General features: G+C 38.8%; 1 protein-coding gene across 3 annotated transcripts in view; it reads left to right on the top strand.

Moving 5' to 3' along the window:
• SMYD3 (SET and MYND domain containing 3) overlaps positions 1-16,810 on the top strand; it is a 379,637-nt gene that overhangs the window by 31,902 nt on the left and 330,925 nt on the right. For all 3 annotated transcript variants that reach the window (XM_083830359.1, XM_083830360.1, XM_083830361.1), the window contains 4 exons: positions 134-197; positions 7,850-7,957; positions 9,054-9,111; positions 13,563-13,699. In XM_083830359.1, the coding sequence (XP_083686485.1) occupies positions 134-197; positions 7,850-7,957; positions 9,054-9,111; positions 13,563-13,699 (367 nt within the window). The remainder of the gene's footprint in view (positions 1-133; positions 198-7,849; positions 7,958-9,053; positions 9,112-13,562; positions 13,700-16,810) is intronic.

Below are 16,810 nucleotides of genomic sequence, written 5' to 3'. Positions count from 1 at the left end.
TTTCTTTTTTTTCCCCTTTTATTCCAGATACTTTTCTTGCCTTGGAATATTTGAAAACTGTCAGTTATGTAAGAAAGATAAACATAAAACTCTGTATTTATAACTGATTTTCTTTTTTCTTTTTTTCAAACAGGAATGAACATCTGCACAGATGCTCTCAGTGCAAGGTTGCTAAATACTGTGGTAAATCTTGTCAGGTAAGATGAAAAATTACAGCTATAAAGTAGTGAAGAAAAACAAGTATTTGAATACTTAATTTACAGGGTCTCCATACATTTTCCACACTGTCACACCTCCAAATTTTTTTGTTTGTAGTTACAGATGGAGAGTAAACACGTTGCCTTGTTTTATTTTAAATATTCTCATAGTTACAAATACAAGATTGACGAATATAAGATTGTAATCAGAGATATAAAGAAAGAACCAAGATGAAATGTGTGGTGTTTGGCTATGCTTGGTTGGAGCGGGAGGAAGACTTCTGGTTGCAGACTGAAGTTTCTAAGCCAATTTTTCAGTAAAACAATTTGTATTTCAAGAATAATCTTCTCCATGATAAAGTATGTTCTCTCTTTTTTAAGAGGAAGAAAGCTGTGAGAATCTGCAGAGAAGAGAGCCTTGGGCAAAACTGTAGCTCTGAGGAGGGTATTACAAAGACAGAGCCAGGCTTTTCCCAGCAATGGGTGGTGGGATGACAAGGGACAATGGAAATAAGTTGAAGGAAGAGCGCCTCAGGTGCGATATAAGGAAAAGCTTTTTCACCTTGAGGACAGCCAAGAAATAGAACAGGCTGGCTAGGGTAGTTGTGCCATCTGTGTGTTTGGAGGGTTTCAAGACCCTGCTGGACAACGCTCTGAGCGGGGTCTGACCCTGGAGCTGATCCTGTTTTGTCACTAGGAATCTCCAGAGATCCTTTCCAATTGTAATTATCCTATGATTTTATCCTATGAAACCGTTCTTAATGGTGTTCAACCCTAAAATTTTAGCTTTTCTATTTGTCTTGTTTTGTCACTGGAGCTTGTGCACGGAAGTTGGCAGGACATGGTATCAAATGGTCACACAGGGGTAGGTGACTGCGTAAGGTGGGATATGGTATAGAACCTGGCACCTGAGATTGAAACCATATGGTTTGCCTTATAGAACCCTTGAGTTTTTACATTATTTCTCTTAGCATTGCATGGTAATTTGGTTGTTTTTCTCTAAATAGAGAAAAGACAACTGGTTGAAATGAAATAGTAGTGATAGCTTATCAAAGGTATAGGGATTTAACTTCTGTCATTGACCTTCAAATGATCCTTTGACATCTTATGTGCTTCAGAAACAATTCTGCCTTAGTATGATATGCAATGTTCCCAACAGGCCAGAAACCCCTCCTTTTTGGGATTAAAACATATGGAGGTAGAAAGGAGGAAGATATGTCATCTTGATTCATTGTACAGCAAATGCGCGCAATGTACATTAGGTGCTTACTGTAGCATCAATAATAATGCCACAAGTAGATTTATTACAGAAAAATATGACTGAAGAATATAAAAGACCAGAGTTATTTGTAAGGTAAGTTCAAAACAAATGTGTGTCAGGAGAGTCTTTGGGAAATCTTCTGTTGGCAAGTCTAATGTGAAATGAGACAGCATGCAGCACTCCCTGTGCTGGCACTGACCTGCATGAGCAAACCTGCAAGGTGTAACGCAATAGCCTCTTCTAGCCTAAGTTGTAATAGCAGTGAAACTAGGAAATGGGGCTTCCTTTGGGAAAATTATTGTGAACACACTTCAAAGATTTGCATTGGATCGTCTAAAGGGATCGTCTAAAGTCATCTGGGGCATCTTTGCTTTTGGCTTCCAGCTCTAGGCATCTTGTGCTTGAAGCCAGCTCAAGCTGCTCTACCTCCACAACTGTAGGTATTGATTTCAGTGACACAGGCTAGAGCTCCTGTAAGTCGTCTGCACTTAACATGTTGTGTATTTACTGTTACGTAGTATCTTGTGCTATTAATATCAATAAATGAATATTGAATTAACAGTATATAGTGCTTTCTGATATTAGGTGGCAATTGAGAATAACTGAAAAAAATGTTTTTTCTAGACAAAACAGGGAATTTATTGGGATTGACAGCTCAGGGCAGCTGATACGACTAAGACTCAGACCAACCAAAAACTCAGACCAGTCAGATCCATTTTCTCTTGAGTACTGTCCACTACTTCATATTTCTTTTGAAAAGCTATCTAAACTGCTATGCAGCTCTGTTTTTATAGCAGCCCTTAGCAAACCTTTCCTCGGCCAAGCCAAAGCTTTTGTACTCTACTTAGCCTCTGCAGATTTAGTGCAATTCCTTAATAAGTGCATTTGTAATTGAACTATTTGCTGAGCAAAATAAACAGCAGGGTATTAAATTAAATTGCAGTTTGCAGACTTAAAAAGAACATTGGCAAAACAGGACAATTTTATTTTCCTAAATACAGACCAACTTAAAAATGCATATTGTACAGTTGGATTTACAATTTACACTTAGTTGAAGAATGATTTGATTCTGGAGTTTTCTGGTTAACACAGTAAGTCAAATCAGAAAGTAAACTGACTTTCAAAAAAGAAAAATCATTAATCTGAGCAGCTGAACTAGGTTTATGATAAAGGTAGACTTTGAAGGAAGTGACTACATTCAGCAGGGGATTTCAATGTTAGGATGTGTCAAAATGAGCCATTTTAAAGCTCATTTAAAAGATTTTTGAAAGCTAATTTTAAAGATTTATTGTAGAAATTCTTGTAGAAATCTTCACTTGCTTAAAATATCAGGTGGTTAAGAAAAAGTGTCTTTGCCCTAGCATGTAGAGGAAGAAACACACTTTCGAAAGATGCTTCAGTTACCTTGCGAAGTGCTATCCTTCAAGGAGGTGTGTGGGTACAACAAGGATTCCTGAACAAAACTACATGGGAATTGGAGTTCAAGTTCGCAGAAGTCTTCATTATGTTGAATATGAGTATTTTGAGTGTATGGTGCCAAATTTAAGTAATCCCTGTTATCTCTTTTCAGGCCAATTTGAACTTACTTGGTTTTACTTTAACTTAAATAAAAAAGAAATCAGAAATGTGGGACTGGAAGTGAACATGAGATCCTTTAGGGTGACCTGTTACACTGAATTCTCATTTCAGAATCACTTGTATGTAGGTCTTTTAATTTTAAATGTTTTTTTTTTCAGTTGGACCTCATTGACTTTTGACCCTTCTTGACACTTTTCCCCTGCAGCACCTTTCCTACCTGCTGATACCTATTTTTCCTAATTTCCTAGTGCTGTTTTCTAGCAGTGTTATATGTTTTCTGTGCCTACAAACATACTTACCACATCTGCTCCACCTTATAGTCACCGTTGTGATCTCCTCTGGCAGTGTTTATTAATTTGATGTGTCCCATAGACTGGGGACCAGTTATGTAGATGATAATCCTTGACAAGTGGGGGAGTCACTTCAGAAAGAATTCAGAATATGCCATCATGAAATATTTTTATGAAGTCATTTCAATAATAAGACACTTTGTTTAAAAAAAAAAAAACAATCCTTTGGAAATTACAAATTCTGACATTTTTAATTAACCATTACCTACCAATGGGAAAATATTCAGGTTTATTTTTTTTTTTGGATGAGCTGTAGTCTTTAATTGCATTCCATGAGTGCATTAATCTGCAGGCAACATTCGACTTTTTTTGGTGCTGTAGAGGAGGTGAGGGAAACCTTAATTTTGTAAATATTGGCTTAGGGTCTTTCTTTTGTAGGGTTAGGGACTATGTGGAGGTGGGGATAGCATATTTCAGTGCAAGAACACTCATCTCTGTCAAGGCAAAACGGGTCAGCTAAAAGATATGCAAGATCTTGTGGGCAGATGGAGGTGGTCTGTGCCAGTGCCTTGAGTCAGCAGGAGGTGATGCTGGGGCTGGATTTAGTGAAACATGGTGGTGTGCTGGCGTTTGCATGTTGGTGGCTTGTCGAGGCAGGCTCTCTATCTGCCACCAGTAAACAGCTCTACGCTGCAGTATTTTCTGAGCTGTATGGGCTTCTGACCCTTTTCAGTTGAGTAAAGGCTGAGGAATTGCAGATGGGATATGCTGGGCTTGAATGAGAGCCACTGATCTAGGAGGGATTTTTTTTTTTAAGTTTCTAAATGCAATGAAGTCTGTGGGAGGAGGGCCAGGTACTGCTCTGCAGTGTTTGCTTTGCTTCCTTCTGGGAGCGTTCATTTTGGGGTGGGCGGGAATAATGTTGGAAAAACTGGAAGCCCTTCCCTGGCAGGGAGGGAGCAGGGCCTGACCAGGTGGCCGTACCTCTGCAGGGTGGTATTTGCACTCATGCTGGTTTTGGGATATAAAATCCCTGCCTGAAATCCAGGACATGTAGAGTTCAGAAAACCTCCCATGGAGAGCTGTAGGACTAACATAAACCCAGCAGTAAGTATCGTTTGAGACTGGTTTTAAAAGTAAGTCTCTCCAGGATTACAGGTTTTCATAGTCCATATAGTTCTGTGATTTGTGTCCTTGTTGTATTGGTAGTGAGAAGGAATAGCGCTGAATCTCATTACACCTGATGCATTTGGAGCTTCCCCCCCTCACCCCTTAGCAGGGAAGAAGCAAGCGGCAGTCCCTGTTCCAGCAGGCTTCCTGCAGAAGAGTCTGATTCCTTCTTGGCATCAGTTTCAGCCAAGCACTGCTTAGAAGGAAGCATCTGGTCTAACCGTTGTTCTTGCAGGGAAACGCATCTCTGAGAAATGTGGCATATTATGCTGTGTGGTACTGCATATTTTGTCTCATTAGGGCTTTATTGGTTGGGTAAGCTATTAATCATTTTGATGTCACCTTTAGCATACTTGAAATTCTGTGCAGCATTTATGTAAGGAAAAAAAATTGACAGGCTTGTTCCAAAGAACAATTTTAGTTTAAGTGGTATAAAAATGCCAATATAATTATATTACAGAGAATGACGTCTGGACATTTACAAGCATGACCTTGTTTCTTCTAGACAAGAGTAATTCTATTCACCAGTAGATACTTAGCTTTTATTTGTCAGACAGTGTGCAGCACTAACTGTATTTGGATTAATGCCTTCTTGGTGTCATTTTTTTTCCTCTTGTAGAGTTATGGGTAAAGGAAATGAAATCAGAAATCTCTTATGTATCTGAAGGAAATAAAAATTGCAGTTTGTTTATTATGTGTAAGCCAAAGGTGGAGGGAAAACCCACAATGAAACAGGACAATGCTACTGGTGCTGAAGTCTGGTTACCTGGAACAATTACCCTGCTTAAATACAGCTTAAAAAAATATATTGCATGATAGGCTTTGTAATCTTTATAACTAGAATGTCAGTGTCTACAGGTGTGATGTTGACTTGTACATTTCACTGTTGTTCCCTCTTTTTTTATTGCTGAATGTATATTGTTTTGTAGTAGATATTTTATCATTTTCCAAGTGGCAGTTACCTTACAGAAGTTGGTGTTCTGAGTTTTTTTTCTTAATGCATGTCTGTGAGAAAATGTCACCTTCAAAAGCTTTTGGTCATTTGGTTATTGTCACCTTAACAATTGTTTGCTGTCCTATTTTTCCAGTTTGCTTTTAAAAAGTATTTAAAAACACAGCTCAGTGTCTTCGAACCTATACTGCAAATATATGTATTAAATATTAACACTGTAAATCTTTACATGAGATGGTCTTGGAGATTTTTTAAAGTATAAACAGAATTTTGAGCTTGGAAAGACAAGGCAGAAAATAAAAAGGTGATAAGACATTGACTCTGTCTTCCACCATGAGTTTCTTTTTGCTGGAACCTCCTTGTAGGTCTTCTGCACAGACATGGGGGGAAAAAAAGGAAAGACACATTTCAATATATAGCAGGCACATGGGAGAATAGACCAATCCCCACCTTCCTACAGCCTCCTTTAACCTCCTTTAAGGAACCTGTAGAGTGTGATAAGGTCTCCCCTGAGCCTCCTCTTCTCCAGGCTGAACAAGCCCAGCTCCCTCAGCTGCTCCTCGTAAGACTCATTCTCCAGCCCCCTCACCAGCTTGGTCGCCCTTCTCTGGACTCGCTCGAGCACGTCCATGTCCTTCTTGTAGCGAGGGGCCCAAAACTGAACACAGTACTCGAGGTGCGGCCTCACCAGAGCCGAGTACAGGGGGACAATCATTTCCCTAGACCTGCTGGCCACGCTGTTTCTTATGCAAGCCAGGATGCTGTTGGCCTTCTTGGCCACCTGGGCACACTGCTGGCTCATATTCAGCCGACTGTCCACCAACACTCCCAAGTCCTTCTCGGCCAGGCAGCTTTCTAACCACTCATCTCCCAGCCTGTAGCGCTGATTGGGGTTGTTACGCCCCAGATGCAGGACCCGGCACTTGGCCTTGTTGAACTTCATGCAGTTGACCTCAGCCCATCGGTCCAGCCTACCCAGATCCTCCTGCAGAGCCTTCCTACCCTCGAGCAGACCGACACACACACCTAACTTGGTGTCATCTGCAAACTTACTGAGGGTGCACTCATTCCCCATAACCAGATCATCGGTAAAGATATTAAAGAGAGGACTGGCCCCAGTACTGAGCCCTGGGGGACTCCGCTAGTGACCAGCCTCCACCTGGATTTAACTCCATTTGCCACGACTCTTTGGGCCCGGCTACCCAGCCACTTTCTAACCCAACAAAGCATACGCCGGTCCAAGCCAAGAGCAGCCAGTTTTTTGAGGAGAATGTTGTGGGAAACGGTGTCAAAAGCCTTACTGAGGTCAAGGTAAACCACATCCACAGCCTTTCCCTCATCCACCAAACACGTCACGTTGTCATAGAAGGAGACCAGGTTCGTCAAGCAGGACCTACCTTTCATAAACCCATGCTGACTGGGCCTGATCGCCTGCTTGCCCTACAAGTGCCGCGTGATGACCCTCAAGATAATCTGCTCCATGAGCTTCCCTGGCACTGAGGTCAAACTAACAGGCCTATAGTTTCCCGGGTCAACCTTCTGGTATATGGGCGTCATGTTTGCTAGCTGCCAGTCGGCTGGGACCTCCCCCAATAGCCAGGACTGCTGATAAATGATGGAAAGTGGCTTGGCCAGCTCTTCTGCCAGTTCTCTCAGTGCCCTCAGTTTTCTCAGTTCTGCCAGTTCTCTCAGTACCCTCCTTTTTGTGTGTTAAAGAAGACAGTGTTTGAAGAAGTATGGTAAGAACCATGTTGTTGAAGAGTAGCATGCAACAGACAAAGTAAGGATTGCTTAGACCAAGAACTGAATGGGGAACTTGAGAATGTTTTTGTTTTTACTTCTGTTTTTGTGAAAGGTAAAGCAAAATTCTGGGGCAGCAAAACGGTGATCCTCTTGTGTAACCTGCACTACTGTAGCTCCAGCATCTGTAGTATACAATCTTATGTTAGATGAAGGAATGGCTTGATGAGGGTGTTTTGAATAGATAATCCAGCCTGTGCTTTTCCACATCACTTGAGTGATAGCTGCAGTCTTAGGCTGTTTTGGTACAGCACGTGTGCTGCTGTTTTTTTGGCAGTCAGCCTGAGATGTTGCCTGTGGTAGCGGCTGCGAATTCAGCGGGTGTCAGTACCTGAGGAAGGGCTGCCTCCTTCCTGCGTGTGGGAGCTTGGGGGGGGGGTGGGGGGGGTGGGGGCGGGATTCCTGCCCCAGCCCGATGGCCCTGATGCTGTTCTGGTTCTGTGTCCCTGGTCCGGCCACAGGCCAGGCTGACCATGCTTATTGCTGTGCCTGTATAAGTTCGTGTGTGTATATATAGAAGTACATAAAACAGGATATAAGTTTTGGGAAATAACGTGTTTTTTTTCTTTCTCTTCCTTAAAAAAAAAAAAAAAAAAAAAAGAAAGAAGCTTGGCTGGACCACAAGCAAGAATGCAAGTGTCTTAAGAATATCAAGCCTAATTTTCCTCCAGACTCCGTCAGACTTGCTGGCAGAATTGTTTTTAAACTAGTAAGTGACATTCTTTTAGGTGTATTCAGTGTAACAGTTTCAGATAAATACTTTTTTTTCATGTCGCATTTTTAATGTAACTAAGAGTTAGAAAGCCGAAGTGACTAGGATTGCTGAACAAAATTGGACTGCATATTGCATTACAAGATTACTGATATCCTTGCAGAAATGCTGAAAGGATCAAGAGATACTAACATGGACATAATTGACTTTAAGACGTTTGTTTGTAAAGTTTTTTTCCTGTGAGTGTGGTAGCATCCTAATCTTATTTCTGCCTGGAAAGAAAGCAGAGAAGGACAGTTTTTTGGTTGCTACTGTTGAAGCTATTGGTGCTTCCATTAACTTCATTGGGAACCTCTTTTCTTTTTCTTCCTGAATGGGTAGTAAGGACAAGCACACAGTTAGCTAGCCCTTTTTTTAGGGGCACAATCCCATCCTTTTAATGTTGAGTTCTCTTAATCTTAATTAGATTTCTTTTTCTCTGTACTTCCTTGGAAGCCCTGGATGTTTGACATTCCAACAGTTTAATTAATTTACGTGGACTAAATTTTCAGTTAGGTCAATAGGCTTATGGCTGGGATGGTAAATCAAAAAGGATTTAACGCTTTTTTTTTTTTTTTTCTGACCCTGCCATGGTGCTGCCCTTGAATAAAAATGTGTACCCTCGTTGTGGTCTGGGATGATAAAATGTGATTTTAATATCTTCATTTGTACATTGTTGGGAAGAGTGTGTGCATATTTTTTAAAGAGCAAATATGTACCTAGCTATGCTATGCATTAATTACAGTCTCATGAAATCTGAGACTGCTAACCTCATAAATTGCTTTCAATTATAGTGTGAAAGGCCAAAGTAAATTATTAGGGGTAAGCTGCCAAAGCCAAGAAAATATATTAGTAGAAAGTGTTGTAACACCAAAAAAAACCTTAAGTATTTTTATGATAGTTTACAGAAGGTATGGATTGACCAGATTTATGTTGATGCTGTTACCCTTATCTAATTATCTTACAGGCATATCACATTGAATAATCAATTTTGTAGAATGTTTTCAAGATAAAACATGCTGTGTAAGTGTTAATTATCTGTTTTTCTCTACAGCTTAGACAATCAGTATGCGTTTCTGAGAGACTCTACTCTTTTTCAGATCTTCAGTCAAGTAAGTAATTGCCGACCATATTGCAGGAAATGGTTCCAAATTCTGTTTTACAGAATGGCCAGCCTATCTTATTGCACCTTGCCTTCTGAAAGTCTGCTACTGTAGCATAATAGAACATGGCATGAAAAACAGAATCGAAGACAAAACTGCACCTGCTTAAACCTCTGTGGGGATGAATAGGTTGTTCAAAGATCAACGGAAAAAACATGCATGTCTTGTTCAAGCAAGATTTCTTCCACATTATTTGGCTTTAATATTTTTCCTTATTTTACAGCATACCTTTTGCTGGTTGAGTTTTTAAGATTTACCAAATATCTGGTTTTTTTACATACATTTTCAACATACCTGTTTTATAATAAAGTTTTAGTTTTTCAATATTTATGTGTTAGTGTATAAAGCTTCAAAATAAGTTCCAGAAAAAGGAAAGATATTTAAAACTTACAGGGGATATGTCTGTCTTGCTCATGATTTCAGTGGAGTGAAGAAAAAGATGAAATTCTACAGATATCTTATGCAGATAAAATTATGCAGATAGCTGTGGTTTAACAAGTTTCAGCTGCTAGGACAGGAAAGGAGGTTCATTACAATCCCTTAGCAGAGCTGTTGTTGAACTAGAGAACACTTTTTCCAGACATTGCAGTACCTAGAAGTTTGAAGACCTGCAGGGAAAGAAATACATCCTTAGTATCTTCTTGCTTAAAGGGATTTTGTAGACGGTAGCATGAATATTTTGATTATCTCAATTTTTAGTGTAATTCAGAGGTTTGGGTTTAAAACAGCTTGAAATATTGATATAGTTAAATAGAAATAAATAAATGCCATAAACTGGAAAAATGCAATAACTACCAGTAAGTTTTATTTCTTTAGATTGTGACATTCTGTTGCCTTTTCCCAAAATGCAAGGACAAAAGACCTTAAGGCAACAAATTGCCCAGGATAAAGAGATTGTGTTTCAATTTAAAAAAAAAAAATCAGCATTTTCTGCCATGGATATTCTAAAATTCTGTAATACATTTTTGGGGAATTAGATAAGCATCTGATTTAAGAGCAGCATTTCCAGGTGTTCCAGTGAAGTTAAAAGATGACTACTGACTTCTACACCTCATGACACAGCCGATATCCAACAAAAAAAACCCTCCTTTTGGTGCTCTATTTTGCCCATGTCTGGTTGGGCAGTGGTAGAGGAAGAACTGGGGTGGAGAGAAGAGGTTCCCGTTAAAAATTAAATACTAATCATTATACAGCAATTTCTGTAGTGCAGGCAAAGATTTTTGTGTAACTGATAATTGCATACAAACTGAGGTTTCAGTAGTACACCTGAGGAGGTGCTCTCAACTTCCTTTGACTTGGCTGGAGGCAAGGGGAATGGTGTGATACATGTCTGGAGAGAAGGCATGAGCTGCAATGGAGAGATGGTACAAAAATCTGTAAAAATGTCCAGGAGCTTCTCTTCAATCCTCATTCTAAAGGAAATGCTGCTACAGCCTGTGATACAGTTCAGATGGGCGCTCTCAGTTACTGAATGAGCTGTTCCCTAATGTTATTTTACAAGGAAGCAAATGAGAGATCCACATCTACTGTTTCATCTGCATTTACTCTAAGAGCTTTAATAACAATTTGTTTGTGATCTACTTAACTCCAAAGTGTTTGTGACTCCTCGACCAACTAAAGCTGATACTTCACAGAATACAGTACAAATGGATTATGACACTTGCATAATCTTATGGAAAGTTTTTGGCTAACCACTTTTGCTGATTTCACAGCTACCTTGCTATAGTGAAAAGAATGTCTCTATAGTTTTGCTTTTAGAATGAAAAGCAAAGCCCAAAAGAATATCGTAGCATGGTGGTGACAGCCTGTAGTCACTGTGGTGCTATTTGCTGCTACTGTATCTTCAGCAAGCTTCCTATTTACTGCACAATTTACAGGTAGTGTTGATAACAATTCGGGATTTACTTTCCTTTGTTATTGGTAGAATGCATATGAAATTCATAGAAGTTTTTTTCATTAGAGGTATAAGTATGAAGGAAAAAATATTTCGTAGAAGGAAATCATATGAACTGGAAATACAGGTTGTGATCTCAAGCAAGCAACTTCTCAGGAAGCATCTGTATAATACAAGATTGTTTCAACCCTATCATAAATATTATGGGTAGAATTCTAATTGATACTCTTTTTTTGTTGTTTTTGAAGTCCAAAATATACAAAAATTGTCACTACACTATCTATGTCTACTTTACAATATTCCTTTTTAAGTGTTACTTTATATGGTTGGTTGATTTTCAGTGTGGGTGACCTATATGCTTTTATTCAGTTTATATGATGTTTTACACACTTAGGGATTCAATATCTGGTGAAATGTGTAATACATCTATTAAAAGCAAACAAATGAGGAACATTTGGCAGCACATAGCCCTTTATAAAGCTCTATTCCCCACTCCATAGTTCCTTCAAATTCATTGTTTTCTGAAGTGCTGATTAAGTAGGAGATTAAGTAGGAGGCGTGTCTGTATTGCAACTTTTGCTGGTTCGGTTTTATTATACAATGCTTTTTTACTTACATGATTTCACTGGCTTGCTGTGTGTTAAGATGATTCAGAAATCAACTTTGCTTGTGCTTAACTAGTTTCAGTATGCAGGAAAGTGTTTGTGTGTAGTAGTATGGGCAGATTTTTTGCTATTTCACTTGTATCGGTATCAGGGCTGCATAATTAAATCCCCATGCCTCATTTAGAAACCATTCCCCAAGCCTTTGATAGCATTTTCTTTCCCATACCAGGGTTCTGACAGCAAAAAAATGTTTCTTAGAAAAACAAAATGAAAACATTAACAAATTTTGTTTTCCTTTGTTTTTTTGCCTTGGTTTCATGATGTGTTGTGAAAACCAGGTCTTGATCATTTGCCATTAAAGGTCCTGTGGCACTTTTTGTGGGGATCATTAGCTCTGATGTCCTGGGTAGAGTCCGATTTGAATAATTGTGTTCTGCTCCTGTCTCTCAAAATTCTCCCTGAAGTTCTAGTTGGATTCAGTATTTCTTGTTCACATCTGTCCTAAACTGCAACGTCTACTTAGAAGACTTCTGTTCTCCACTCTAGAGGTGCTTTTTTTGCTGATAGTGAAGCAAATCATGCCTGTCTTTGTCATAATACATTTCACAATGTGCATTATATAGTTGTATAGCTATAAAAAAGTAAATCCTTTAGTTACATAGCCTTTGTGCCGCTTAACTAACAAGGAGCATCTGTCTGCTTTTTGTGTGATGAGTGATGTGAACTTTCTGAGGAGCTGAATCTGAGCGCTCTGGGAGAGCCCGCCTGTACCTTCAAGTGCAGGAATGCTGGGTGGGGTGGGACACAGAAGCCAAAGAATCACAAACACTAGCCAGATGTTTAACCAAACCCAGGGACGTCTGCTTTAATTGCATCCTTTTTTAAAATGAGTAACTAGGGGTTAGCTCTAAAGAGGATCTTGAATTGTTCTTCCAGGATGCCAGAAGGCTTGCGTCTAAAGTACAGGGAAGCATCTAAAGCACAGGGAAGAACCTTTCTTAATGAAAGGTTATTTCTGTTCCCAATAAAGATAGATGTTTAAAATATATATATTATATATATATAAAAATCACTGTTATACAGAGATGAAGTTGATTCTCAGGGCATAATTATCCACTTAGACTTTTGTTATGATTGATGCTTGAATCTGTTCATTGTCCATTCTCCAGTTAGGTCTTTTGTGCTCACTGGCAGAAAAAAGGAAATGTGAACCATGTTGGTGAGGCACTGAACTTACTAGGACAGCTGAGTTTCACTTTTCATGTTATCACTGATCTGATGCATGGATGATTACTTCATTAGAAAATAAGGCACTGTATTTTTGCTTCAGGATTCCTATGTGTGAAGCATAAATAATGGTGCTTTAATATAGGAGTGGTATTTGCTTAATATTCCTTCATATCAATTCTGTTTAGCAGCTGCTGCTGTGTATGAAACTATGTTTGCCTCAAAAACACTCTCCCTTTTTATCTGCTGACATGAAGTGTTTGACACCTCCGGGAAGAATACAGTATAAAAATGTGCAGTTCTGTAAGGAGGAAGGAGCTGCTGCATAACCTTTCAAACTCATTTTTAACATTATAAACCCCTAGATGCCTATTTTTTGTACCTAATGTCTTGCATTTGCTTACATATCTGCTTTATCTTTTGGCTTTTGATCTTTAACTTACCATTGAATTTATGCAATTTGGTAATAGCAACATGATAAACTCTTCTTTGTGTTGATAGGTAGTTGTCAGGAAAAAAAGACAAATGTTTGCCCTCTGTCAAAATTGCCCTCTGCCAAGATTAATTCTGAGACTGGAAATGTCTAGACTATATAGCTGCCATTGTACATTTTCAAGATGTTGGCGAAAGGTTCTGTTTATGCCTTGGTGTACTTTTTTTCCTGTCCCCTTAAGATACTGAACAACTAAGTGAAGAAATGAAAGATGGCCTCAGGCACCTTGCGCACACCTTGCAACTGTATCTGAAAGCAGAGATTGAGGATGCGTCTCACTTGCCAGCTGCAATTGACTTTTTTCAGATCTTCACAAAAGTAAGTGTTAAAATGTGATTGCTTGACAACTCATAAATTATCCTTTCATTGTGTTCTTGATTTATTTTTGAGCAGCAGTTCAGTGGATGCATCCAGAATGTTATATATAACAAAGCAAAATCAAACAATTTTTTCTGTTCAGTCACCGTTTAACAAAAAGTGTAGGTTTTATATAACACTTCAAAATAAAAGCAGAAGCCAGATGGGGGTTCTCCTTTTCCATTTTAAATTGTCATGTTAAAGTTCTTGGAAAATAAATAAGTAATGTTGCATTAAAAAAAACACAAACACCGCAAACAATTTTAAAAACAATTGAATCAATTAACTTAAGTAATTTTTCAAATGGTGATAAAGAGCATATAGCGTCATTCATCATCCTGAATTTTTTTTGTAAAGTGTCTTATATTTCTAGATATACTTGCAATCTGTTTTGCCATTCAGTAATATGTGCTAATGGGTGTTCGTGGCAGTAGCATGTCCCACAAACTGTTCTCAGGGGTCATGTGGATCATCTGTTCTAAAATGCTACGTGGTAAAATACTTGAAATTCATTTACATGATACACAAAATGTTTGTTTTATTACTAAATAAATATTAGTATGTTTTCTTGTACATATTTTATTGCTTTCATTTCAGAAAGCTTGATTTCTACAGTTCTAGTAGAAGTATGTTATAAGGAGAATGCTCATAGTTTTAACTTGGTCAAGCTTTCCGGTTTCTGGTTGCTAAATTCTAGCACGATTTCTCCTAACTCAGGCACGTTTCAGTAGTCTTAATGTTTTGTTATGAAAAAAATCAAACTTAGATGATTTTCTTCTGATTCAAAGAAGAGGAAGAACCTCTTAAAAAATTAAAATGCAATATGATTTTATTGGTCTGTTTGCACACTAGTGGAATCTTTTTTGCTGGGGACAAAAGGATTAGAAGTAATGTTTTTCATCTGGAATTTCTATTGTTGACTGGACTGCTGTGATGTGAATTTTCAATTTTCCCTTCAAAAAAACCTCAGACTGAACTATACTCACTCTTGGGGGGGGAGGGGGTGGGGACCAAACAAACATATGCACTGCTTAGTCTCCACTCAAACTGTTTTACTGTCTTGCTCTGGCACTCTGGTTCAGCCTGCACTTTGCCAGATGAAATGCTCTGTGTTAACTGGTTTAGAGAATCTGTACAGCTGAAGGTAAGGCTGACTATCAGATGATCGTTACTTAACTGTTTTGAACTGAGTCACAGCTTGCAAGAATTTGTTTCCAAATGTTGTTGCCCTCTATTTAACAATCTTAGGTTGGATACTGGCCATGGTTCTTTCATTGATTTCTTTTATATCATTGTTGAACATATGAGATGAAATGCAATAAGTGATGCTTTGGTGGACTGTCATGATGATGGTAATCACATAATTATGACCTGTGATAAAAAATAAGTAATTTCAGCTCATCATTAAGCTTTTCAGTATAGAAAGTGTTAGAGATTTTTTTTTTAAGCGAAATTGTGTTAGATTGAAATGAGCCACCCAGGGCATTGTGAGGAGAAAGTATGAGCTCTGTTCTTTGCCTCATCCCACCTGTGGGTTGTTGGTTGATGTTCTGGTTCTAGACTTTGCTGGACCTCCCCGTACTTACTCTGCCCACCAACCCATCTACAAGAACTCTTCCCAGCAAAAGAAGTCACAAATTTGTCCTCTGTGACCAGGCAGGCTCAGCAAACCAGTCTCTGACAAATATAGAGAGGGGGCAGGGTTGCACAATGGGGAAGAAAGGTTTGAACTCATCCTTTTAATAAACTATTAATTAGTTTACCGCTTTGCACATATTCGCAACCTTAGGAGAGACGTTTCAAGTTGGATAGCATGGTGGCTTTACAGGAGTGGTATGATGGCTGCTCAATATATTGGCACACTGGTGAAAAACATGTGCAAGCTTTTAAAAATGTTGAAGTACATACATGCAGAAGCATCTGCATGTGTGGACACCTCCTCTTCCCTCCCATGTATTTTACTAAATTGAAGCAAGAGGGCATCAAGTACAGAGTGAAAGTTAAAACTTCCCAGCTCCAAATCCTGTTAACTGGAGACATAGAATGATCATTTAAAGTAGTAAATGGCAACATTTGTCCCACTATACCTTTGCTATGATAAAGACATTGTAAACTTGGGGTATTCCACATTTTGCCTGGGACTTTGTTCCAGCCCTATTGAATGCACCACGTTGTCAAGTTATTGCTGATTTCTTTCTAAATTCTAGAAATTTGGAGGTGCTGGAATGATTAAAGTAGGTCTCATTTCCTTCTTCCTTTGCACATGTAACTGAGCCTGTGTGGTAGTCTGCCCCAGGAAAAGGGAGAGCAACGGCATAGATCTATCATGGCTGTTACTTCATATTGGTAATAATAATAAAATTGAGACAAGGGAAGGAAGAATCTGGCTAAGCAGCTGAGTTCATTGGAAGGAAAGAGTTGTTGACTAAATGTAACCCTATGCTTTACGTGCAAGTAAAAATCAGCATCTTGTTTGGATTCCTGGTCAGGCACAATGGTTTTTGGAAGCTCTAATGTCACTCTCTAATTTTCCATGTGGTAGTTTATAGCCTTCCCAATTTGGTTGTCAGATGAGTACATTATGAAGTGTAACATTATATTAAAACATGATTTTAATATGACCCCATCCCCACAGAGGTAGCAGCAGCAGCAAGCATTTTCGGCCACTTGTATAAAATCTTTCTGGGAAGATGAGCTGAATGACAATGGAAAAAATACTGGGGGTGTTTTGTCCCGTTCTTCCTCCCCCAAGCTAAATAGGGATGCTTAGTCCCAGCAGGTAAAACTTAAGGCTTTGGAACTGTAAATGTCTGATAAAAGTCTTAGGAAGTCTTCTGTGGTCTCTTTAAAAAAAAAAAAAAAAAAAAGAAAAAAAAAAGAAAAAAAAAGACCAGCTGTGATGACTTCTGTGTGGTCACAGATACATGGCTTGAAGATGTAATCTTGTTTTCCCAACCTCTTCCAACATTCTTTTCAAGTTCAGTAGGTGCCTGTTCTAGCATTGAACTATTTTGGATCAGTTCTCTCATTGCATGACAAAAAAAAAAAAAGAAAGCAACAAAAAAAAGTCAA

Source organism: Anser anser, assembly GCF_964211835.1.
Source record: "Anser anser genome assembly, chromosome: 3".
Classification (NCBI taxonomy): Eukaryota; Metazoa; Chordata; class Aves; order Anseriformes; family Anatidae; genus Anser; species Anser anser.
Note: the sequence above shows the minus strand (reverse complement) of the source record. Positions and strands in the feature narration are given on the sequence as shown.